The following is a 20,385-nucleotide window of genomic DNA, read 5'->3' on the forward strand; positions in this document are numbered from 1 at the left end:
CATCTTGCCTTAGCACTCCATCCACATCCCCACCCCCCTTACATTGTTTGTATATGGGCTCCACCGATCCATGATGATTCACAGTTGTATCCAGACACATGCACACTTTTTCTTTTGTTTCTTTTCTTCCGATGACCGGAAGAACACAGTTGTATTATTTTTTGTCTCATAGGCCGACTTTGGCCTCTCGTAGACGTTAATATATCTTTCTTTCTTTCTTTTCTCTCTCTCTCTACCAAGGGCATATGAGGGCACTCCTCTTCTAGCTAGACCATCAAGGAGTACCTGCTCAACAATTGCAGACCATCGCATGCACATTCAGATCATAACGAGTTGGTGAATCTGAAGCATGTGCAGGCATTAATCTCCCCAAAGCTGATAGGCTAGATCAACCTAGCAAAGGAAGGTGGTAAGGTCTCTTGGCCTCACATCTACATGGCCAACCACATGGGTGTTGGGCATTTCAAGCCTCATGTGCAATGTATACATCTCATGTTTGAGTCATCTTCTATGTGTGTAACCTTATTCATGTGTATGTGTGTAAAGACTTGCTTAGGTGTGAACACCCCATTATATCTGGATAAGATAAGTGTGACATGTCGTGTGTATTTGTGAGTGTGATTTAAAACATCAAGGCCTATGCCAATAAAAACATTGTGCTTGATGAGCTTCAACACATCAATCAAATCCCTATCATTGAGTCGTGCAAATATTCTCATTTAGAGCTTGTTTTCTCTCTCTCCAATCAAAGCAAGGTTTCCCATGCGTCTGACGACGTGGACACCCGACCTTCAGATGAACCCTCATAGTGCCACCACCAGCCACCTGTTTCTATCAGGTGTCGGACGGTGCTTGATTTCTGAGGGCCTTATCCAAAACATGCCATTTTTTCATCATGCACCGCTTCGCCTCCACCCCACCAACACAACTGCTCTCTGAAGCCCAACACCTCCACTCTGAGAGAGAGCTACAATAGCCTTCCCCTCCAAGCCATCATCACTAGCCTTTGAGCTGCCTCTACATCAACAATCATGGCACATCACTCACAACAATCAACAAATTTTCTGGTGCTGGGTTTCATCGCAAACCAAGATGCAGCTCGTGCTTATGTGAGAGGGAGTATCGAAGATAGTTTCGAGAGATGATGACGATCCAAGAGATATTGCTCCAGGTGTGGCGACAGAGAAACGAGAAAGCCATCGCCCTAATTGGCCCAAGTCTCGCAGATTCTTTGGTGCATCACATAAACTTCAAGACCATAGCCAACCAAATTGGGACGAAACTAGAGGACATATTTGGAAACAAAATCACTCACTTTTTCTTGAAGCTCAAGTTTTACAATCTTAAAATGGATAAAAATGATAAGTTAAGTGATTGTTTGGGTCAATAACGCAACAATTAAATGTGACCCCAATGACAAAGACCAGGTGGTGGTACTCTTTTAAGAGTATGAGAGGGGTCACTCGATTTGAGCAGCCTTTGGAAATCCTTGGTGTGGCAACTACAAGCTTTGAAAACCTAGTGGCTTTGCTTCTTGAAAAGGATAGAAACGGGAAGAAAAAAAAACAGCCAGCACCAGTCTTTAGTAAAACAAAGCTTTTGTAGGAGCACAGAAATGGAGTAATAAGAAGATTCAATGCAAGTACTTCAAAAGAATGGGGCACAAGGACGCCAACAGCTTCAAAAAACTGAAAAAAGAGAATAAAAAGCATCACGCAAATCTCATAGCTGAGGATGAGGAGGTACCCACTGAATAAGAAGAAATAGTTACAGCAACAGCCCAAGTCTCCCTCAACGAGGAAGACTATGACTAGGCATTCTAGTTGTTTTTTGAGTGCGACAGTCAATAAGGATTCTCTGCTAGGGACGTCCTCCGAAAAAGATTTGTAATAACTTTGGGTCGAAGGATCCCTCCAAGAGAAAGAAGGGGAATGCTTATAAAGGAGAAGTCAAGGAGGCCAATGCACCATCTCCCCGTTAAAAGTGCTGCAGGAACTGAAAGAGGCAAAGGAGTCTCTAACTCAGCAACTTACAGCGGTAGATGTCTGCAACCACTATGAGGAGAACCACAGCCAGACCTCCTCGCCTTGCCCACCATCATGGATGTCTGCAACCCCCTCCAAAATCTTAAAGACTTGGTGCAAGCACTGCACGATCAGTTGAAGGAATTTACAAAGGACTGTCAGGCTCAAGTTCATGAGTGCCACAAAGCTTATCAGGACCCCTATTGCACTCCTCTCCATAACATCAAGAAAACAAAAATCACAAAAAGGAAGTTAGCCCTGCTCAAGAAAGACCTAAAATGATAAAATAAGGCCCCAGATTTCAACAGATGTCAGTCTTCCCTTGGTCTTCCAATCCGGAGGACAAAACTGCACCATTTCTTTCAACATTCACATGACCGGTTTGGAGAGAAGCAATGAGTACTTCATGCCACCATGGTTAAAATCTGCTTAAACTACTCTAAAATTATCTATTAGCCCAGCAGGCTGAAATTTGACACATCCACGAACTCTAAAAATACCCATCAAATAGATTGGCCAGTTGCTTATCATTGCAAAGAATTACGCAAGATTTCACAATAACTGTTTGTAACACCCACAGTGTGTGTGCCACAATAACTGTTTGTAACACCCACAGTGTGTGTGCGGACTCCTTACACCCCCCCCCCCCCCCCCCCCCACACACACACACACAAAAAGCCAATATGAACCATTAAAATCAAGAAAGTTATACATTTAAAAATACCAGTGATCTTATGCTTAAACATCATGCTCATTTTGTCAATTCGAGTTTCTCGATGTCCACACTATTGTTCCAATTCAGTCCAAGCTGCTTCATCATTTCTTGCAGCCGGCCAGGATTTGTAAGGTATAGGTATCCAATCTGCCAAAAAAGTTAAATATATCAGATTAAAATGTTAGGATTAGGGGGTCAAAGTCCCAACACTGGGACGCGGGTTGCACCCACACTGTAGCCGGGAGCATACATTGAATGCGAGTGATGGGCTATTTAACCCGTGATGAAAATCCCTTTGATTTCTATTTTTTTAAGGGTTGAGCGACATTCGAAACCTGCCTTGCACACCTTGATCTGTCTAAGAGAGATGCAATACCTCGAGATTCAGTGAAAAGATATGACGAAAAAAAAAAAATTTGCGTTTATACTACCTTGGGGACAAATTTCCAAATTATTACACCTTTTTGTTCAGGAACTAGAGAGATTTGAAACATTTGGTGTACCCATCTAAAGGACTCCCTATGAAGGAGTAATTGGGGTTGGAGTTTGAAAAACATTGGGTGAGTTGTAAGCCATAAATAGTAAAAAGCCACAGGAGAATGCACAAGAGAATCTGGAAAGACTTAAGAGGCAATGGCCTACCAGAGTGCCCACCAAGCAACAGATGATGCAAAAGACAGCCTAACAGCATGAACATCCCTAGCTGCCCGGTGATTGTGGGACTGCTTATGTAGAGTTGGCACCATCACCATGCCAAGTAGGATGCATGTAAGTGTGGGTTCATAGACGGCCCTCTTGGTTAGAAGGAGATCTTCCCGTGACACCTTGTCCTCAGGTTGCCGTGGTAAGCAGCCAACAGCATTTACCACCAGCCGACACCATCTTTTGGCATTTATTGTAGTCGTGGAGGTCCCAGTCATCTGGCCAACTGCAATACACTGCCCGACCAGCATCACAACACAGCATATATATAAACTCATCATACATTCAGTCCATATCTCCAGTTCTCTCAGCATTATCATGAAAACGGCGAGCAAATTGCAAAAATGGAGCAGCCGGAACCTACGCGAATGATACCATGTTGGAGAATGCCCAGGCAGAAGCATAAACTGAACAAGAGAGAGAGTAGAGAGACCTTGTGGACAAGATCACCTTTTATAATAGCAATCAGCTTTACAATGGCAATAGCCAGCAAGAGATGTTGAACAATGTGCACGGGATTGGATGGATACAAGTGAATATGAAAAGGCTCCTTATATAGCGGAGATGTGAACCTGGCCAACTGGTCTGGAACAGAACGACCTGCTCACGACTTACAAAACAAGGAGAAAATACATGAATGCCCAATAAATAGGCACAACCCAAATACAGTGAGATGCACTAATTCTAACAGTCGGAAGTGGAGACGAGCCAATGGGGGGTCCACCACTCCTGTGGAATGGCCGAGTTGATAATGTTTCTCCCACCTTTGAGACCTGCAAGTTGCTATATTTATCACACTTCCAAACACTTAAAAAGTATGAAAGCCTACGAATGTAAGATGGTTAAATAATATAAAGTGTGCAGATTCAATGTCAAAGAGCTTTGGACTTACTAGTGTTTCTAAAGATGAAGCCCTGCAATACACAGCAGTCCCAGCACGTTTGGTTGCTCTTTTGTGGTTTGTCTGCACATTCTTTCCCCACCGGACTATATCCCTGATCAAACAAAGAGCAAAGCTGAGCAAGGAGATATGAACTATATGCCCAAAAAAATGAAAATGTAACTTAGATATTACACCTCTCTTCTTCTGAGAGGAAATCATCTTTCAACAATGTCTTGAGAAAGGCATCCTGCATAGAATATAAGATCCCAAACATGAGTACAAAGGAGAAGAGGCACATTTCATTCGATTGTAAGCATAAGTTCCCTTATATACCTGTGCTTCACAGCAAACCAAACCCATGACAAGTATTATACTTGTCGATGCTTTGAGGGGGGGTTAAAAAATGACACCGCACATACAGCTGCAGACCTTCATATAACATCAATAAAGATGAGCAAATGACATGAAAAATTCAAGTGCAAACTAGGCTCCATCGTCAGGCATTTCTTTATTCTACATCCAAAAGCTTTGGCATACACATACATAAATTCAGCCACAAGAATGCAAGCTCGTGTTCATAATCCAAACATTCAAGATAGATCAAAATATTGCAATAAACTCTCAGAAAAAACAGCTCAACTTCATCTCAAGCAGTTCTAAGCAGTGTTCATGCCATCCCAATGAAACCATTGGACAGAAGCATCCATTTAGCACCTCATATATGCAGTCGCCCAGATATGCCAATGATGCTGCATTTTATGATGCTCTTGGTCGCGGCACAGTGGGAGCAGCAGGAAGCCAAACATGACATCCCAGCATTTCACCCTCTTCTTTATCTGCACTCGAGTTATAGCAAGCCATCAAAATCCAAATCACAGAAAAAAAACCTCAACTAAGGCTTTTTTTTACAACAACAAATTCAAAAATTCTGAATAGTAAAACTGACGACAAGGCAACGATGTGTAGCGTGTTTGAGACATCATTCTACCCAGCCTTATTTTTGCCAGATTAAATCCTTTTAGACAGCAAGAAACCCAAAGTAAAATGTCAATAGCAAGACCATGATGATGCAAAATCAGCCTTCCTTGCCCCTCTGCTCTCGTGATGGTGATGATAGACATAACAATTATGAAGCAAAACATTACGGGAATTAAAGGCAGGTACTATTAAAGAAGAATACCAGGTCTTGGCAGGACTAGAGAGAGAATTTAGGGGGAGGGGGTGTGAGGGTCTCTCTCTCTCTCTCTCTCTCTCTCTCTCTCTCTCTCTCTCTCTCAACCTCAACCTCAACCCTAAACTCGCTGCTACATCAAAAATCTAACTATCAAGTCACTGTTGAAAACTTGAATTCTTCTTTTATAACTGGAATATGGAAGATGGAATATACAAAATACAAAACCCAGAAGAGCCTCGCGCGGAGGGGGCACAAAGGCAAACCTTGGGACAAATGGGCGACATTCAAGGCAGGGATCTTCATTTGGGCGGAGCTGTTCGTGGGCGCAGCTTTCTTAAGTGCTGTGATATACTGCTGTCGCTTTTGCTGTTGTGGGTGAGAACTCCATGGCCAATGCAGAGCCTGTGCAGGCGAGAAAGTTGAGGAAGCCAAGCAGATGACACCTCTTCTCACCTTGCAAGCAAATATACTGCTGTCGCTTTTGCTGTTGTGGGTGAGAATTCCATGGCCAATGCAGAGCCTGTGCAGGCGAGAAAGTTGAGGAAGCCAACCAGATGACATCTCTTCTCACCTTGCAACAACAAGAGCACTGTTCAGGCGAGAGTTTCGAGGAAGCCAAGGCGCATTGTTCGCAACTTCAGATCTATCTTCATCTTTTATCTATCTTCTCTATTCTAGCATCTAATCTATCTTCTTTATTCTATTTATCTATCTTCTTTATTCTAGCATCTACTCTAAAACCATTTCCTTAAGGCCTTTTATCTTTTGAATTTTTTTTAGAAAATATTTATATTATAACTAAAAGCTCCTATTTACAGCACAGAGTTTTCTTACAAAGCTTCCACGAAAAGTATTTGGATCCCAAAGCCACTCTAACTCATACTTATTACAATTCAGTAAATTGCAGAGCAAATCCCATCTTTCATCCTCCCAAACAATAGAAGATTGACTCCAGGATACATGATAACCTAACTGCATACAAGCTATCATCATCATCATGGGCTTAGTGGTGAAGCCCTTAGGTGGGAGCTTTTCCAAAACACATTTGCATGGCCAAACCTTAATTACAAGTGTAGTTCCCAAGGGATTCTCCACAAATGCCACAAATGTATAGACTGGATGTTTTTCCTTTAGGTACCATCTTTTGGTCTTGGGCCCAAACTTGGGCAGCTTGATCTTCATCTCCTCAGTTAGGCAAACCTACATACAATCTTATGTTAGGAATTCCTAGTATGTACTAAGGTCTATTGCACTGTATATCATCTCATTCCATCTTAAAGGGATTGAATTGCTTGGAGAGTGTTAGTATCATTAAACTTGTTAATATAATATATAGATCTGCACAAATGAACACATTTATACATTGTTTTAGTGACATTCAAACCAGTTCCCCCCCCCCTATGAAACGCTAAACTATTGCTAGATAACTATATCTCCCATAAACAGCCATATCTAATAATACTAAACAGCCAGTTAGTAACCACTTCAAATTCCACCCCTCTTTCCAAAACCCAATCACCCCATAGCCCCTAAATTCCCAGACACCTAGCCACCCATTTCCCTATCTTGGCCCAAAATCCCTTAATAGCAGGACACCCCCGTAATGTATGTTTCCCATCTTCCAAGGTTGATCTACACCTCGGGCAGCACCCTTTCTTTGAAGTAGTTTGGATCCAACTGATAGTGCTAGCAAGCACACACTCCGTATGAATACTTGGAATTTCAAAGGCATGTTAGACTCCCATATCAGTTTCCATCTCTTTTTCCAAGTCCCTGCTCTCCATTTTACTTTCCAAGCTTTATTGCAATATTCAGCATTTAAATCTATTTATCTCAATTCTAAATGCAAGGCTTTGGCTGACTTTGTCCATCTTAACCCCATTGAACCACATCTAGTCCTTAAGCCAGCAGGAATCATCAAAAGCAATAGAGACCCAAACATTCTGGATTTCCCCCATAATCTGGTTAACCAAGAATCTTTCTCTTGGCTGTATCCCAAATTCAAAGACAAGCTAATCAAGCTCCTTCCAACCTGCCTGAGACTCCCAGCAATCTGCAAGTCTTCTCAATTCTTTGTTATTCAATTTCTCTCCCTACCATAATAGCCAAAGGGGGTTGAAAGTTGTGGGACCACCAAATCCCAAGATCAAAGAAGGAATTCATGTGACCCTTGAGCACCCATCCCACTGTACCAAGGTCGGCATTTCCTTTCACTTACCACATAAAAAGCTACAAAATGGGGAGTTTGAAATCTTAAGGGGGGCAAAGGAAAAAAGCTTGTTTCACCAGTTGAGTCCTATCCACGTTCCCTTCTGAGAGATAGGAGAATCTTCAACCACCTCTCTAAACATTCTGGCCCATATTTCTTCCTGAGATAGGCATTTGGGTAAAAGGAGAGCAATCTTGGCAGAGGCATGAGTGAGAAGATGCAGAATCCCCAACCCACTATCCACTTTAGGCAAACTTATTTTGTCCCAAGCTAACCATCTAGATACTCTTTTGCCATTGGCTTTATTCCTCCACAGGAAGTCTCTAATGGGGCTTATAATCCTGTTCCACTGAGCTTTTCCAAAATTAATCACTGGAGCCAAGAACATGATATAAGCATTCAGCACTGTATTATAGATAACAAGCCTATCATGGAATGGGACTCTCACTCCTTCCCATTTCTTAAGCTTTTGTAGAAATCTTTCAATGGCCCACTCTGAGAGCTGTTTATTGGTAACCTCTACCCCAAAGGCTATACCCAAGTGTCTAATAATCTGACCCCTCCTGAATACCTCACATCCTTACCTATCCAAATCAAAGTCATTATCCTCTGGTAAGCTAATCACTTTAGTTTTCTGAATATTGTATTTGGATCTAAAGGCATCAACAAACTCCTGCACAATGGACAAAGCTTGTCTCATGTTATCCCCATCACCCCTTATAAACAACAGGAAGTCATCAGCAAAGCATTGAATAATGAGTTGCTCCCCATTCCTCAACCTTAGACTAGCAACCCTACCTTTCTCATTGGCTTCTTCCAGAGCTACAATTAAGGGGTGAGAGGTAATGGCAAAAACAAGAGGAGCTAAAAGGACATCCTTACTTGACAGACCTCTTAATTTCAAATCCCCTACTATTCTACCATTTTGGAGGAGACTAGAAAAACCCCCCAAAGATAGAGTGAATATGCAAGAAGCCACCCTGAAACCAAATCCCAATTTCTCCATGACTCTTGCCACAAAGGACCAGTGGATCCTATCATAAGCTTTTTCAAGATCTAGTTGAAGCATGATGCATTTTTTATTGGTTCTTATGGCTACATCTCTCCCTACCATAATAGCCAAGATATTATTATAAATGGATCAGCCTTTTATAAACCCATGTTGTTTCTTTGATATCACCTTCTGTAGAACTAGGGAGATCCTTAAAGCAATAACTTTAGCCATAATTTTGTATACCACTGTTAAAAGAGTAATAGGTCTCAATGATTGAACCTGCTAGGCAATTTGTTTGGGAATAAGTTTCACAACCCCCTCTTTTAAGTCTTTGTTCATTATTCCAAGACTAAATGCATCTCTATAGATTTCGCATATTATATCCTTAATAGACAGCCAGGATGAAATAAAGAATTCTATAGAGAGACCATCCCGCCCTGCAAACTTTTCCTTGCCCATATTAATTAGAGCTACCCATCATTCATCAAGCTCAATATCCCTCTCAAGCCAATTGGATGTTCCAATATCAATACTTTGTTTAACAAGATTAAGCATGTTATTCTCAGCAAACCTAGATCTGGAGCTAAGCTCAGAGTTGCCCCTAAATATTCTATCCATCTCCTGGCCACCACCTCTATATCTTGCATCACTAATCCATTCTCATCCCTAATACTTCCCACTATCTCCCTATTATCTCTTTCTTGAGCCAATTTAAATAAATGTCTATCGTGTTTCTCTTTTGAGGAGAAGGCACTCCTTTTAAGGACACCCAGTCTTTGCCTTAAGGTCTACATTTTCTTTAATTCTTTCTACAATGGTTTGGCTGAGGACCATATTATTGCTTTCTAGCGCTTTATATCTATTCTCTTGCTCCTCCGTGGCCTTCAAGCTTTTCATTTATGATATCTTTATGTGTGGCTTCAACTGATGCCAAGTGGTCCTTTAAGGTTTGCACTTGTGTGTGTGAGTCGTTAACCTACTTCCAAAGGGCAGCATTACGATCATGGAGCATGTGTGTTGTGAGGAGGTGGCAACGCCATACCTTTTGCTCCTTCATTTCCTCTTCCATGGAACCTGCAGGCATGACAAACACCTTCCCAATAAAGAAATTATTTTTGATGGAAATGTTAACACTTAAAAATTCCTTAGCTCTCGTAGTTATCAAATGCACACTACAATGAGTTCAAGGCGTGGTCTATCTAATGATGCTACCGAGGTTTCATATGAGATCTATTAGTGCAGTGCTCGTTGCATGGCCTTTAGTTGTAGTAAGTCCCACCTTGAGTCATGCTGGCTCAATGTTCAGTTCCTCTTCATCCGAGAGAGTCATGGAAGCCATGTTGACATGTATCAGTCTCTTCTGGAGTAATTGTTTAGTTTTGGCCTCCTTGGCCTTAGCTTCTTCTTAAGCTTGATGGATTTCTCCCTTTTAATCACTCTTTCCCCCAAAAGATTATCTTCTTGGATTGCTAACAAAGACAATTTCCACTCTTGGACTAAGCTCCAGAAGGTTGCATTTTTCTTTTTGTCCTTAATGCCTTTTACATTCCAAGTACATCCCCTCATTATATCTTGTTATTCATTGGAGGATAGTTTCAAGGACCATCTCCACCTCTTGGCTACCTCCCTCATCAGGTGCAAGGTTTTGGGCCATCTTCCGAGCTATCTCCACTTGCCAATTGAATTTCTCCATGGAAGAAGTATCCATTCCCCCTAATGAACTAAAAGGATTTGAGTATATCAAGGGTCTGTGGTCCACTAGGAGTACTGCCTGAGCCCTTCTCCTTCTCATGAGATTTAACTTGTGTTTTTTTTTCATCCTGTCCTTAGGCTGGATTTACCTCTGGGTTTTTCTGTTACCTTATTCCAGCCCCCTTCTACAAGTACACTTCCCTGTATTAACCCTTTTCCCTTGTCCTCATATCCCTTGTCAGCAGGCTGTTTCTGGACTGTCTAAATCGTTCTCCCTTCTGAGTCCCTAGCCTCCTTTCTTTCTTAACTCTCTTTCCCTTTTGGGTTGATTACCACAGAATCTAGCTATATGACCAATATCACCGCATTTGAAACAAGCCCCTGGAAAAGGCCCAAACTTGAGATCTAGCTCTATTTTACCCAAATCTCCAAGGTCCCCAAGGTCCACCTCCAAAATCCTAGCATTCCAAGATATGCATTTTGGGGTTTTAACCCTAGTATTTCAATATATGCAAACGTTGTTTGCTTGACAGCCAAAATCCTCAACTTTTGAAATTAACAAAGGTGGACCCAACGATTTCACCAAGCCACCCATAGCAAGCTGAAGCCATGGAGAAAGGCCTACCAACTCAACCCAGACGGGATATGCAGTTTTTAGGCTCTGGTTTACATCAAAGAGAGGATCAAATGGTATTGCATGAACCAATTTGGGGCCCATAAACAGAGGGGCTTTGGAGAACAGGTCACAGACAGCCTGCCCTTTAGAGAAAAGGACATTAAAAAACCCTTTCCCTAGATAAAAGGTCTGAAGCACCACCTTTTCGTGCAACACTTCTTCAAGCCATCTGCCAAGCTCAACCTTAAAGGAGGGCCTACTAGAGCAAAATAATATAACACTACAGAAGGAGAACATATTCACCTGCTTTTTTACCAGGTTAGCAGAGACCTTAGTACATACCTTAGAACTAGCCGAGTAAGTGCACAGAAGAAGTAATGGGGCATAATTTGCTTGCTACCCAATCAGAGTGTATCCTTTTCCTGTCTTCCATCTCGTATTCTCCATCATATGTCCTCTTCATTTCATCAGAGTCGTCTACACCCAATCGCCCCCTAGCTTTGGGCATCTTGATCCCCTAGCTCCCCCATATCTTGTATCCAGTCCGCCATGCCTACATGTCACCTGCTTGCATGCACGACATCAAAGAGGATGAATGAAAATCAAGGTTCATCGCCACTTCATAATTTTTTATACTGAAATAACCAAACCCTTGTACAAGCTCCTCATTATCTTTGAGTGGACCGAGGAGTGTCAGGAAGCATATGATCGACTAAAGCAAGCATTGGGAAGCGCGCCAATTCTACGACCCCCTAATTGGGATCTCATATTTCACGTTCATATTGATGCATCAAATTTTGTTATTGGTTGCGTACTAGCCCACCTGGTGAGTTTAAATTGGACTATCGAGTTTGCTTCACTAGTCCTCGTCAGCTGAATGATGCAGAGTTGAATTACACCACCACAGAGAGAGAAGGATTGGCCATGGTTTACGCCGTCGAAATATCGATATTACCTCTTGGCTAACAAATGGACCATCAAGCCTTACTATACCTAGTAAAATAAACCTTGTACCACGGGGAGAATCACACGATGGTTACTATTATTGTTGGAATTTGACTTTACAGTCATGGTAAGGAAGGGAACACAGCATGTGTTGGCCGACCACATGTCAAGAATTCCAAATGGGGAACTGGCAACAACTGGTGTTGATGGATGACCTTCCTAATGCTTGTTTATTTAAGTTGGACATGGTACCCAAATGGAGTGAAGCTTATGGTTTTTCGCAAGGAAATACCTTTGAATAAAGATAAAATGTGGCGGCTTATCAAGCTGGCTGCACCTTATCAACTGATTTGCGGAAGAACTATATAAAGTAGGAAAAGATAATGTGTTCAGAGACGATGCGTTAGAGAGGATGAGTTCATCACCATATTGGAAGAGGCTCATTCAGGGATAGCAGCGGGCATTTTGCTGGAGAAATCACAGCTCAAAAAGTGCTTCAAGCATGACTATGGTGGCCTACGTTATTCAGAGATGCCATAGAATTTGTCAAAGATGCAAAGAATGTCAACGTTTCGCTATTCCACGGCAAAAAGACAAGATGCCGCTCACCCCTATTATTATAAGACAACCATTTGAGAAATGGGGGATAGATTTTGTGGGACCGATTAGTCCAGCGACACATCCATCCCAAGCCCGATATGTGATCGTGGCCACGGACTATTTCACGAAATGGGCAGAAGCCATAGCCTCAAAGAGAGCTGATGCGCGAACAACTGTAAATTTTTTATATGAGCAAATCATCTCGAGGTTCGGCTGACCATTAGAATTGGTAAGTGATTGTGACACATTTTATCAATGAGGTGATTGATCATTTACTTGCAGGATTCTTAGTGATCCATCGAAAATCATCACCTTATTATCCATAGGCCAATGGTCAAGTAGAGAATACAAACAAGATTTTGTTTACTATCTTGACAAAAACCTTGGAAGCAAGTCAAACAGACTGGGAACATAAGCTGACAGCAGCCCTATGGGCCTATCAAACATTATATAAGGTAGCGCGACAGGTTAGAATCCCTTCCGTCTAGCTTATGGTGTGGAAGCAGTTATGCCTATGGAATACCTAGTCCCAAGCTTAAGGATTGCTGTACAAGAGCATCTAATGGAGGATGCATTAGTTGAAAGGCTAATTGACTTAGAAAAGTTTGATGAGACCAGACTGATAGCATCACATGGACTCATGGTTGAAAATTTACAAAGGAAACATTGGTTTGACAAAAACCTTAAGCAAAAAGAACTGGAAACGGGGGACCTCGTCCTCATGTATGGTGTCGGTAGCGCCAAGAAAAAGAAACTTAAATACCAAGACCTGGGACCATTCCGAGTATCGAAAATCACACCTCAGGGGTCTGTCCGAATTGAGACAATTAACGGCATCCAAATGGAGGGTTATGTCAATGGAAGTAAATTAAAAAAATACTTTGGACCACTGACCCAAGAGATGCTCTTACAAGAATATCTCTTGAAACAATAGAAACAGCTTGCAAAAGAAAAGATACAACAAGCACAAGAAGAGGCTAAGGCTAGAGAGATCAAAGGCAAACAATTACTGCACAAAAAACTGATACATGTCAACATGGCTTCTGTGACCCTTTTGGATGAAGGGGAAATAAACATTGAGCCAGCACGACTCAAGGTGGGACTTACTACAGCTAAAGGCCATGCAACAAGCATTGCATTAATAGATACAGGGTCAAGTCATAACTTGATCTCATATGAAACCTGGGTAGCATTAGGTAAACCCCACCTTAAACCCACTGATGCGCAAGCTCGTAGCATTCACTTGATAGCCATAAAATCCAAGGGATTTTTAAATGTTAACATTTCCATCAAAAATGATTCCTTGGTCGAGAAGGTGTTTGTCATGCCTGCAGGTTCCATGGAAGAAGAGATGATTTTAGGAAGATCTTGGATTTATGCCAGTAAATGCAATATCCAATGGGAAGAATGAACAGCACTGATAAGCACAGGCAAGAAGGTCATGTCCATACCCTTGTGGAGCTCGACAAACAGAGGGAAGCACATCATAACCGATGAGCAAACAACGAGTGCAATGGCAACACCTCAGAGGACAGAACCAGCAACCGTTCCATGACGCTTACCCACACAATACCCGACATCTAAGGGTACATAGAAGTGGGTGCCCAAGAACCAACTAACAGATCAACCAAACAAGATGGACACCATAGATGATAAAAGGAACCCAAGAAGAGCCTACAAACAATTCAAAAGTCAGACCTTGTTGACTCAAACCAATTGGTAGGACTCCAAGCATCCAAAGAGACCTCAAGGAGCCCGTGAGCAATGGGTCTGAAAGGACCTACTGCGAGCATAAGGATACTATCAAGGCAATGCAGCAATATGGGTACCCAAACCCCACTCAGTAGCCAATATCACAAATAGATCGAGTCATCAAAAAGAAGGTGGTAAAAATGTGCAACATCAACTCCCGACTCAAGCAAGCACCACACCAACCCTTGTGTGGAGGAAAAAGCAACCCCAACCAAATGGGTTGGGAATTCTGAGAGAGTAACAAAAGTACCCACTTTGTCTACAGAACTGAACAGGGAACTTAAGGGTAAGAACAAAGAAATTCAGCAAAGCAAATGCAGATGGAAGCCCTCCACAATGAGACGTAGTAACAAAATTGTTCAGTTGGGTGGAAGGAACATTAAAAAACTCCCACATGGAACTAAAACGACTGCATCAAAAATTACCCAAAAGTGCCCAGGTGACCCCTTGGTTCTATCCAATGATTGCACAAATGCGTACAAGGTAAGCAATGTATCATTCACTCATCACCATGTGCATGTTTGACTGCTTGAGCATACAAAAAAAAATGAGAAAAATTCGATCTTATGCATTCGACGTGAAACTGCAAAAAAAGGGTTCACTCCGTGAACAACATTACAGTTGTTCATGTCGTGAACGACCTTTCAGAGTTTCACGCTGTGAAAGAGTTCAAAACAGTTCACGTTGTGAAACGGCAATTTTTCGGCAGCCAATCATGTAGCACCACGTCATTCTTCATTAAGATAGCAGCTGCCTTGTCCGACAGCTGCATTATAAAATTGATTTTCTTTCCTCTTTTTGTCATTTCGCATCGTGTGTGTGGAGTGATCGTTTGCATTCGCTTCCCTATGCATCTTCCGAGCTCGCCATCTCTCTTCAGCGAATCTCGACTATTCCTTCGAGGTGGGAGCTTGATCCTCATTTTTTCTTGTCTTTTTTTTTTTTGGTTGTTTGTTTTGTTTTTGTTTTGTATTCGTCAAAACACAAACACACATTAAGTGGTAACACAAATGATCTGGCCTTTCACGATTGATTCAATCATAAAACTTATAAAAGATTGGTCTCCTCATACACCAAATCAAATGATTAAAAATATTGTCTCCATTTTTACGAAAACTATTCCTGCACTTTCATGCCTGAGCCTTTCACGACCAGAGCATTTCATGAAAACTATTCCTGCACTTTCATGCCTGAGCCTTTCACGACCAGAGCATTTCATGAAAACTATTCCTGCACTTTCATGCCTGAGCCTTTCACGACCAGAGCATTTCATGAAAACTATTCCTACACTTTCACGAAATAGCTTCACGGCCTGAGCCTTTCACGGATAAAGCCCTTCACGAACTGAGCCTTTCACGGCCAAAACCTTTCACACGGACTGAGCCTTTCACGACCAAAACCTTTCATGGCCTGAGCCTTTCACGGCCTAAGCCTTTCACATAAATTGTGCATGCACTTTCATGAAATAGCTTTTCACACGGCCAGAGCCCTTCGCGGACTAACCCTTTCACGACTGACACTTTCACGCCTGAGCCTTTCACAGCCAGAGCATTTCACGGAAACTATTCCAGCACTTTTACAAAAACAATTCCTACACTTTCAAGGCCTCGCCTTTTCACAACCTGCATATTTTCACTCTTACTTTGACATGAGCTGACTATTAACACACCAATAGATTGCTCATACACTAACACTCTCTTCAACCATACTAACCTTTTCCCAATAAATTACTCACCAAAAAAGAAAGAAAGAAAGAAAGATATCAACCCCGCTAGTCATTCGACTGATCCTATGTGCTTGATACATATGTCGGCCTTAGAGTCCGAAGCCCACAAGAACCCATCTACAACTCAAGCAAGTAGTGCCATCGGATCCCCAACTAGCCAGAAAAGATGGGGGACACGGCGACCAAAGCTAAACTTCTTGGATCCTTACGCCCAACCTTTCCATGGGAACATCATCCAGAAGGAAGCCATTATAGCCCATGGAAAGGTAGCCCTCCAGTACCACAGCCCGGAATGTCTACAGATACTGGACGAGGCTGAAGTTAAGGTAAAATTAGACAAAGTCGATCTCGAAAGAATGGCACATATACTCTCCCAGACTATCAACACAGAACTCTGCGCGCGGAGTACCTTAAGACCTATGACAAGGGGACCAAAAGAGGGAGAATCACCAAGGTAGACGGCACTACAGAAGAACTCCTTATCACACAGGACCTAATAAGAGAAGCTCTGCAACTTCCAGTCACAATCAGGGCCCACCAACACAACATTGACAAGATGCCTTTAAAGGACATGCTAAAGAAGGCCTCCTATAATTCCAATGGTGCAAAGTACGAGAATATCCAAGATGAGGCTGCAGAGAAGGCCTGCAGGGCAATGTCGTCAATGATGCAAATAAAGACTGTAGACAGATACAACAGAGTGGGTCTCAACAGAATAGCAAAAGTACATGAAGAGAAAGAATAAGATCGGGCATTATATCTACATAAGGAGATAGAGAACTATTTGAAGGCCCACCAATCTAAAATATCTAACCCTTACCTTCTCACTCAGGTGCTAATTCATGTCGCCACCAAAAAACCTCTCAAGGAGCCTGAACCAGAGGATCACATGCAGTTGGCACTGCTACCAGACCAGCCCACATTAACAGCCAAAGATGTACACGAAGGGCAAGACATCTTAATGGAAACCAAGGATATAATCAAGCAGATGAAGAAAGATCGCAAAAAGAGAACAGATAGATGGATGAGGGGGGTTCTCCACCGATGTTGCTATGGAGTCACAAAGACTAGAAGAAGAAAAGGCCACGGAAATTCGTACTTACCAAGAGGAAATGAAGGAAAATATTCGTAGTCAGGCCACACAGGAACCCTAGCAATAGATTACTCCTCCAACAAGCCCTACCCAACTTATATTTACCGACTTATCTCCTCTCAAGGACTCAAATCTGGCAGACACACCAATAGAAACAGCTCCAGAACCAGCAACGCTCATACAAGCTGAGGAGACAAGATATGTAGAGGTAACCACAGCCCAATTACTGGAACCTGAGATCCCCATGGAAGTAAGTAAATGACAAAGAACTCCAAAGCCGTCAAGTCCAAGCAAGAGGAGAAGATTGGAAGACGAAGAAATACTACCACAGCTTGCCTCCCTGCAAAACATCGATTACCAACAATTCTTGCAGGAGACCGTAGAAGGACTTGACGAGCTACTTAACCAACCACCAACTGGGCTAGAGACAAAATTAGGTACCAATGCAATGTGGGAGTAGGAACAAAAAGTTTGGCGATGCCATCTCCTAGTAGCGCATATGCTCCACGACCGAAACACTGCGCTCTGGAAGCAAGTCAAAGATACATCAGCACAAGTTCAAAAGTTAAAGACAAACCTGGAAGCAGCTGAGACAACCCACAAGGAGGTCATTATGTGAAGAGTTTGAAGGCTACAGAAGAGCAGGAGAAAAGGTACAACTCATTGGAGATAATAACCTTGTATTAAGCCAAACAATAGTACAAAAGATCAAAGAGAATGCTAATCTCAATGCCAAACCCGAACAAGCAAAAGAACAACTCCAGAAAGAAGTCAACTACACAAAAGAACTCACGACACTCCATGCGCATCAAGTACATGACTTCCAAGCCAATGCCAGGGCCAAAGAAGCAGCATTGCAAGACCAAATCACGCAACTAATAGCATAGCTCAAAGTAGAGGAGGAGAGGACAATACATCTACAACATGAAAGAGAACAGACCAACAAGGCTCATGCCGAGAAGATCAGAGGTCTCAATGAAACAATAAGTGCAAGCCAGGCTAAAGCACACAGAAATGAGTTGGCACACAAGAAAGCAGTGTCCCTTTGAGCCCACACGTCGGATCATGCCAGAAGCATACTTCGAAGTCACTCCAACAAAATAGCATAATGTACCATACCCTCTCCGCGCCCCACGACATGACTTAGAAGAACTTCTTCCATTGGCGGGAGAGGGCACCTTATGGGCAAATGTGGCCAAGCACACAAAGCTGGGCAATCCGCAATTAGTTGATTTGTTGGAGATAAGGATAGTAACATTTATGATCAGCTACTGTTTTCGCAGGTGGCAAAAAGCAAACCCCGTGCACACAAGAGGTGGCTATGCCACAATTGTAACTACTGAAGAGCACCCCCGCCTGGAAGATTTCGGAATCCAACCCGACTAGAGGAAAGAGTACTTGGCGATTCCAGAATACAGCCAAGTGTACATGAGCATGCCACCAACACTGTGGGTCAATCCATTATACATGCCAATTAAAAGAAGATGGACACCGTTTGAGTTTCAAGAAGCCAAAAGGCGTGACTCGCATGTGTGCTACAACTTCCCAATCTTTATACTAGCAACATTTTCCCACATTCAGGAACAAAGACAACAGATATTGACATGGATCCGGGCATGGCGCAGCATTCCCGACCCCGCTATTTGTAGCCAATGTCAGATTTTTGAAGTTAGTGGTGGTGCTCATAGACCAACCAAAGGAGTATTATGATGGCGACGAGGCAGAACACTTGAGGTTCGACATGAACCAAGGCCCATTGGATAGGGGAATCATGCTTTATTATTACCACCGGCTTTGATGTCTCCCAGGATACATGTAAGACATGGTGGATACTGGATTATGGAGATCCCATTCAGCTTTCCGACGTACACTTAAGAAGCTCTGATCCAGGAGAAACTTTTATCGACATGAGTTCGGTGACCAGGTCTTCCGACCTCGGTAAACAGGTTCTGCAGACAAAACCTACATCAAGAAGCGGGGGATGTTAATCCCATTTTGAATTAACAAACATGATCCTCAATTGAGGACATTAATAAGTGTCATGAAAGGACACTATAAAAGTTGTACATTACGAGATTATGGCCACCCACGACCTATTAAGTGAGTTTTGGGTGCCCAAGTGTGAATAAGGGCCAAATGTATATAAGGCATTTTCTCATATGAAAAGACACAATCCCCTTTGTGCTATAGAGAGCTCTCCCTTGTGTCTCGAGAGAGGTTGAAGGAGTGAGAGCTCTCCCTTGTGTCTTGAGAGAGATTGAAGGAGTGAGAGCATTCTAGCATTGTGCCTCTCTCATGCGTGTGTGATTCATGCTTGTGTGAGAGAGTGAGAGAGAGAGGGATTGCCTTATGCGACGGTGTGAGCAACTCTACGGTGACAGCATGGAGGTGGAGGTTGGAGGTTGGAGCTTAACAAGTGAGCTTGGAGGCCTCAAAGGACTCAAGTTTGAAGCATTGGTAGTATCCTATGACAATTGTGATCTATTGCTCATCCTTTAGGTGAATGTGTAGAGCTCCCTCTTGGAGGTGTGGTAGCCCATAACAATGTAAAGGAGTTTTGAATATCGATGAGAGCCAGTATGTTAAGGTGTTGTTGAGCCATGAATGCAACATAGTTGCACAAAATTCGAGAGGAGATGGAGGAGCTACACAGACTTAAAGAGGAGGTGGCATGAAGGGAAATATGATTTTGATGTATGAGGTGGAAAACCTGAGTGAGCTAAAGAATGAAAGAATAATCAAGTAAGCAATCAAATAAACATTAATAGTGAAAATGGCCGCACAAAGTGGGTTAAGTGGATGAAAGAACAAGGCAAATAAAACCACCAAAAGGGTAGCATCTCCATGATCTAAGTATAACTAGGATGAGACCATGTAGATGGTTGTAGCACCACAAACTTCAGTCCTTTTCATTACAACTAACTGAGCAAGGTGGTGTGACAAAAATCTAGGGTGGGTGATAGAAAACTAAACAATGGTAGTGTGTGTGTGGGGGGGGGGTGTGCGCTTATGTGCCTGTGTGTGTGTGTGGGGGGGGTGTGCTCTTATGTGACTGTGTGTGTGTGGGGGGGGGAGCATATATTGATACCAAGCACCCACTATTGGGCACTTATGATGTTAGTGGGGATGTCGTAGTATCCAGTCCATACTATGCATAATGGAGTTGATGGTTTATTGTCTTGTGGATGACTACCATGAGGTTATAAATTGCACATTCTTATAAGGTGAATTCGGGCATGTTCTTGGATTCATCTGGGTAT

The 20,385-nt window shown here is 42.5% G+C and overlaps 1 protein-coding gene across 13 annotated transcripts; it reads right to left on the minus strand.

Annotated features, from left to right (window-relative positions):
* Positions 1-1,358: 1,358 nt before the first annotated feature.
* LOC147608572 (uncharacterized) lies at positions 1,359-6,163 on the minus strand. 13 transcript variants are annotated; one of them, XR_015264529.1, is made up of 8 exons: positions 5,762-6,163; positions 5,039-5,160; positions 4,658-4,745; positions 4,519-4,571; positions 4,334-4,436; positions 3,382-4,214; positions 2,749-2,886; positions 1,366-2,237 (listed from the first exon to the last, which is right to left on the minus strand). XR_015264529.1 is itself a non-coding variant. In XM_086789491.1 (6 exons), the coding sequence occupies exons 3-6, from the start codon at positions 4,682-4,684 to the stop codon at positions 2,776-2,778; spliced, it is 294 nt and encodes a 97-aa protein (XP_086645617.1). In that variant the 5' UTR covers positions 4,685-4,753; positions 5,039-5,160; positions 5,762-6,163; the 3' UTR covers positions 2,709-2,775. The 13 variants fall into 11 exon arrangements, 8 of the variants coding, with proteins under 8 accessions (XP_086645613.1, XP_086645617.1, XP_086645612.1 ...); XR_015264524.1 differs by lacking the exons at positions 1,366-2,237; positions 2,749-2,886 and having other exon boundaries at positions 3,876-4,214; XR_015264523.1 differs by lacking the exons at positions 4,519-4,571; positions 4,658-4,745 and having other exon boundaries at positions 2,749-3,667; positions 3,892-4,214.
* Positions 6,164-20,385: the final 14,222 nt, after the last annotated feature.

This window comes from Cibotium barometz, chromosome 53 (genome assembly GCF_041138505.1).
Source record: "Cibotium barometz isolate CiBa-2024 chromosome 53, ASM4113850v1, whole genome shotgun sequence".
Lineage (NCBI taxonomy): Eukaryota > Viridiplantae > Streptophyta > Polypodiopsida > Cyatheales > Cibotiaceae > Cibotium > Cibotium barometz.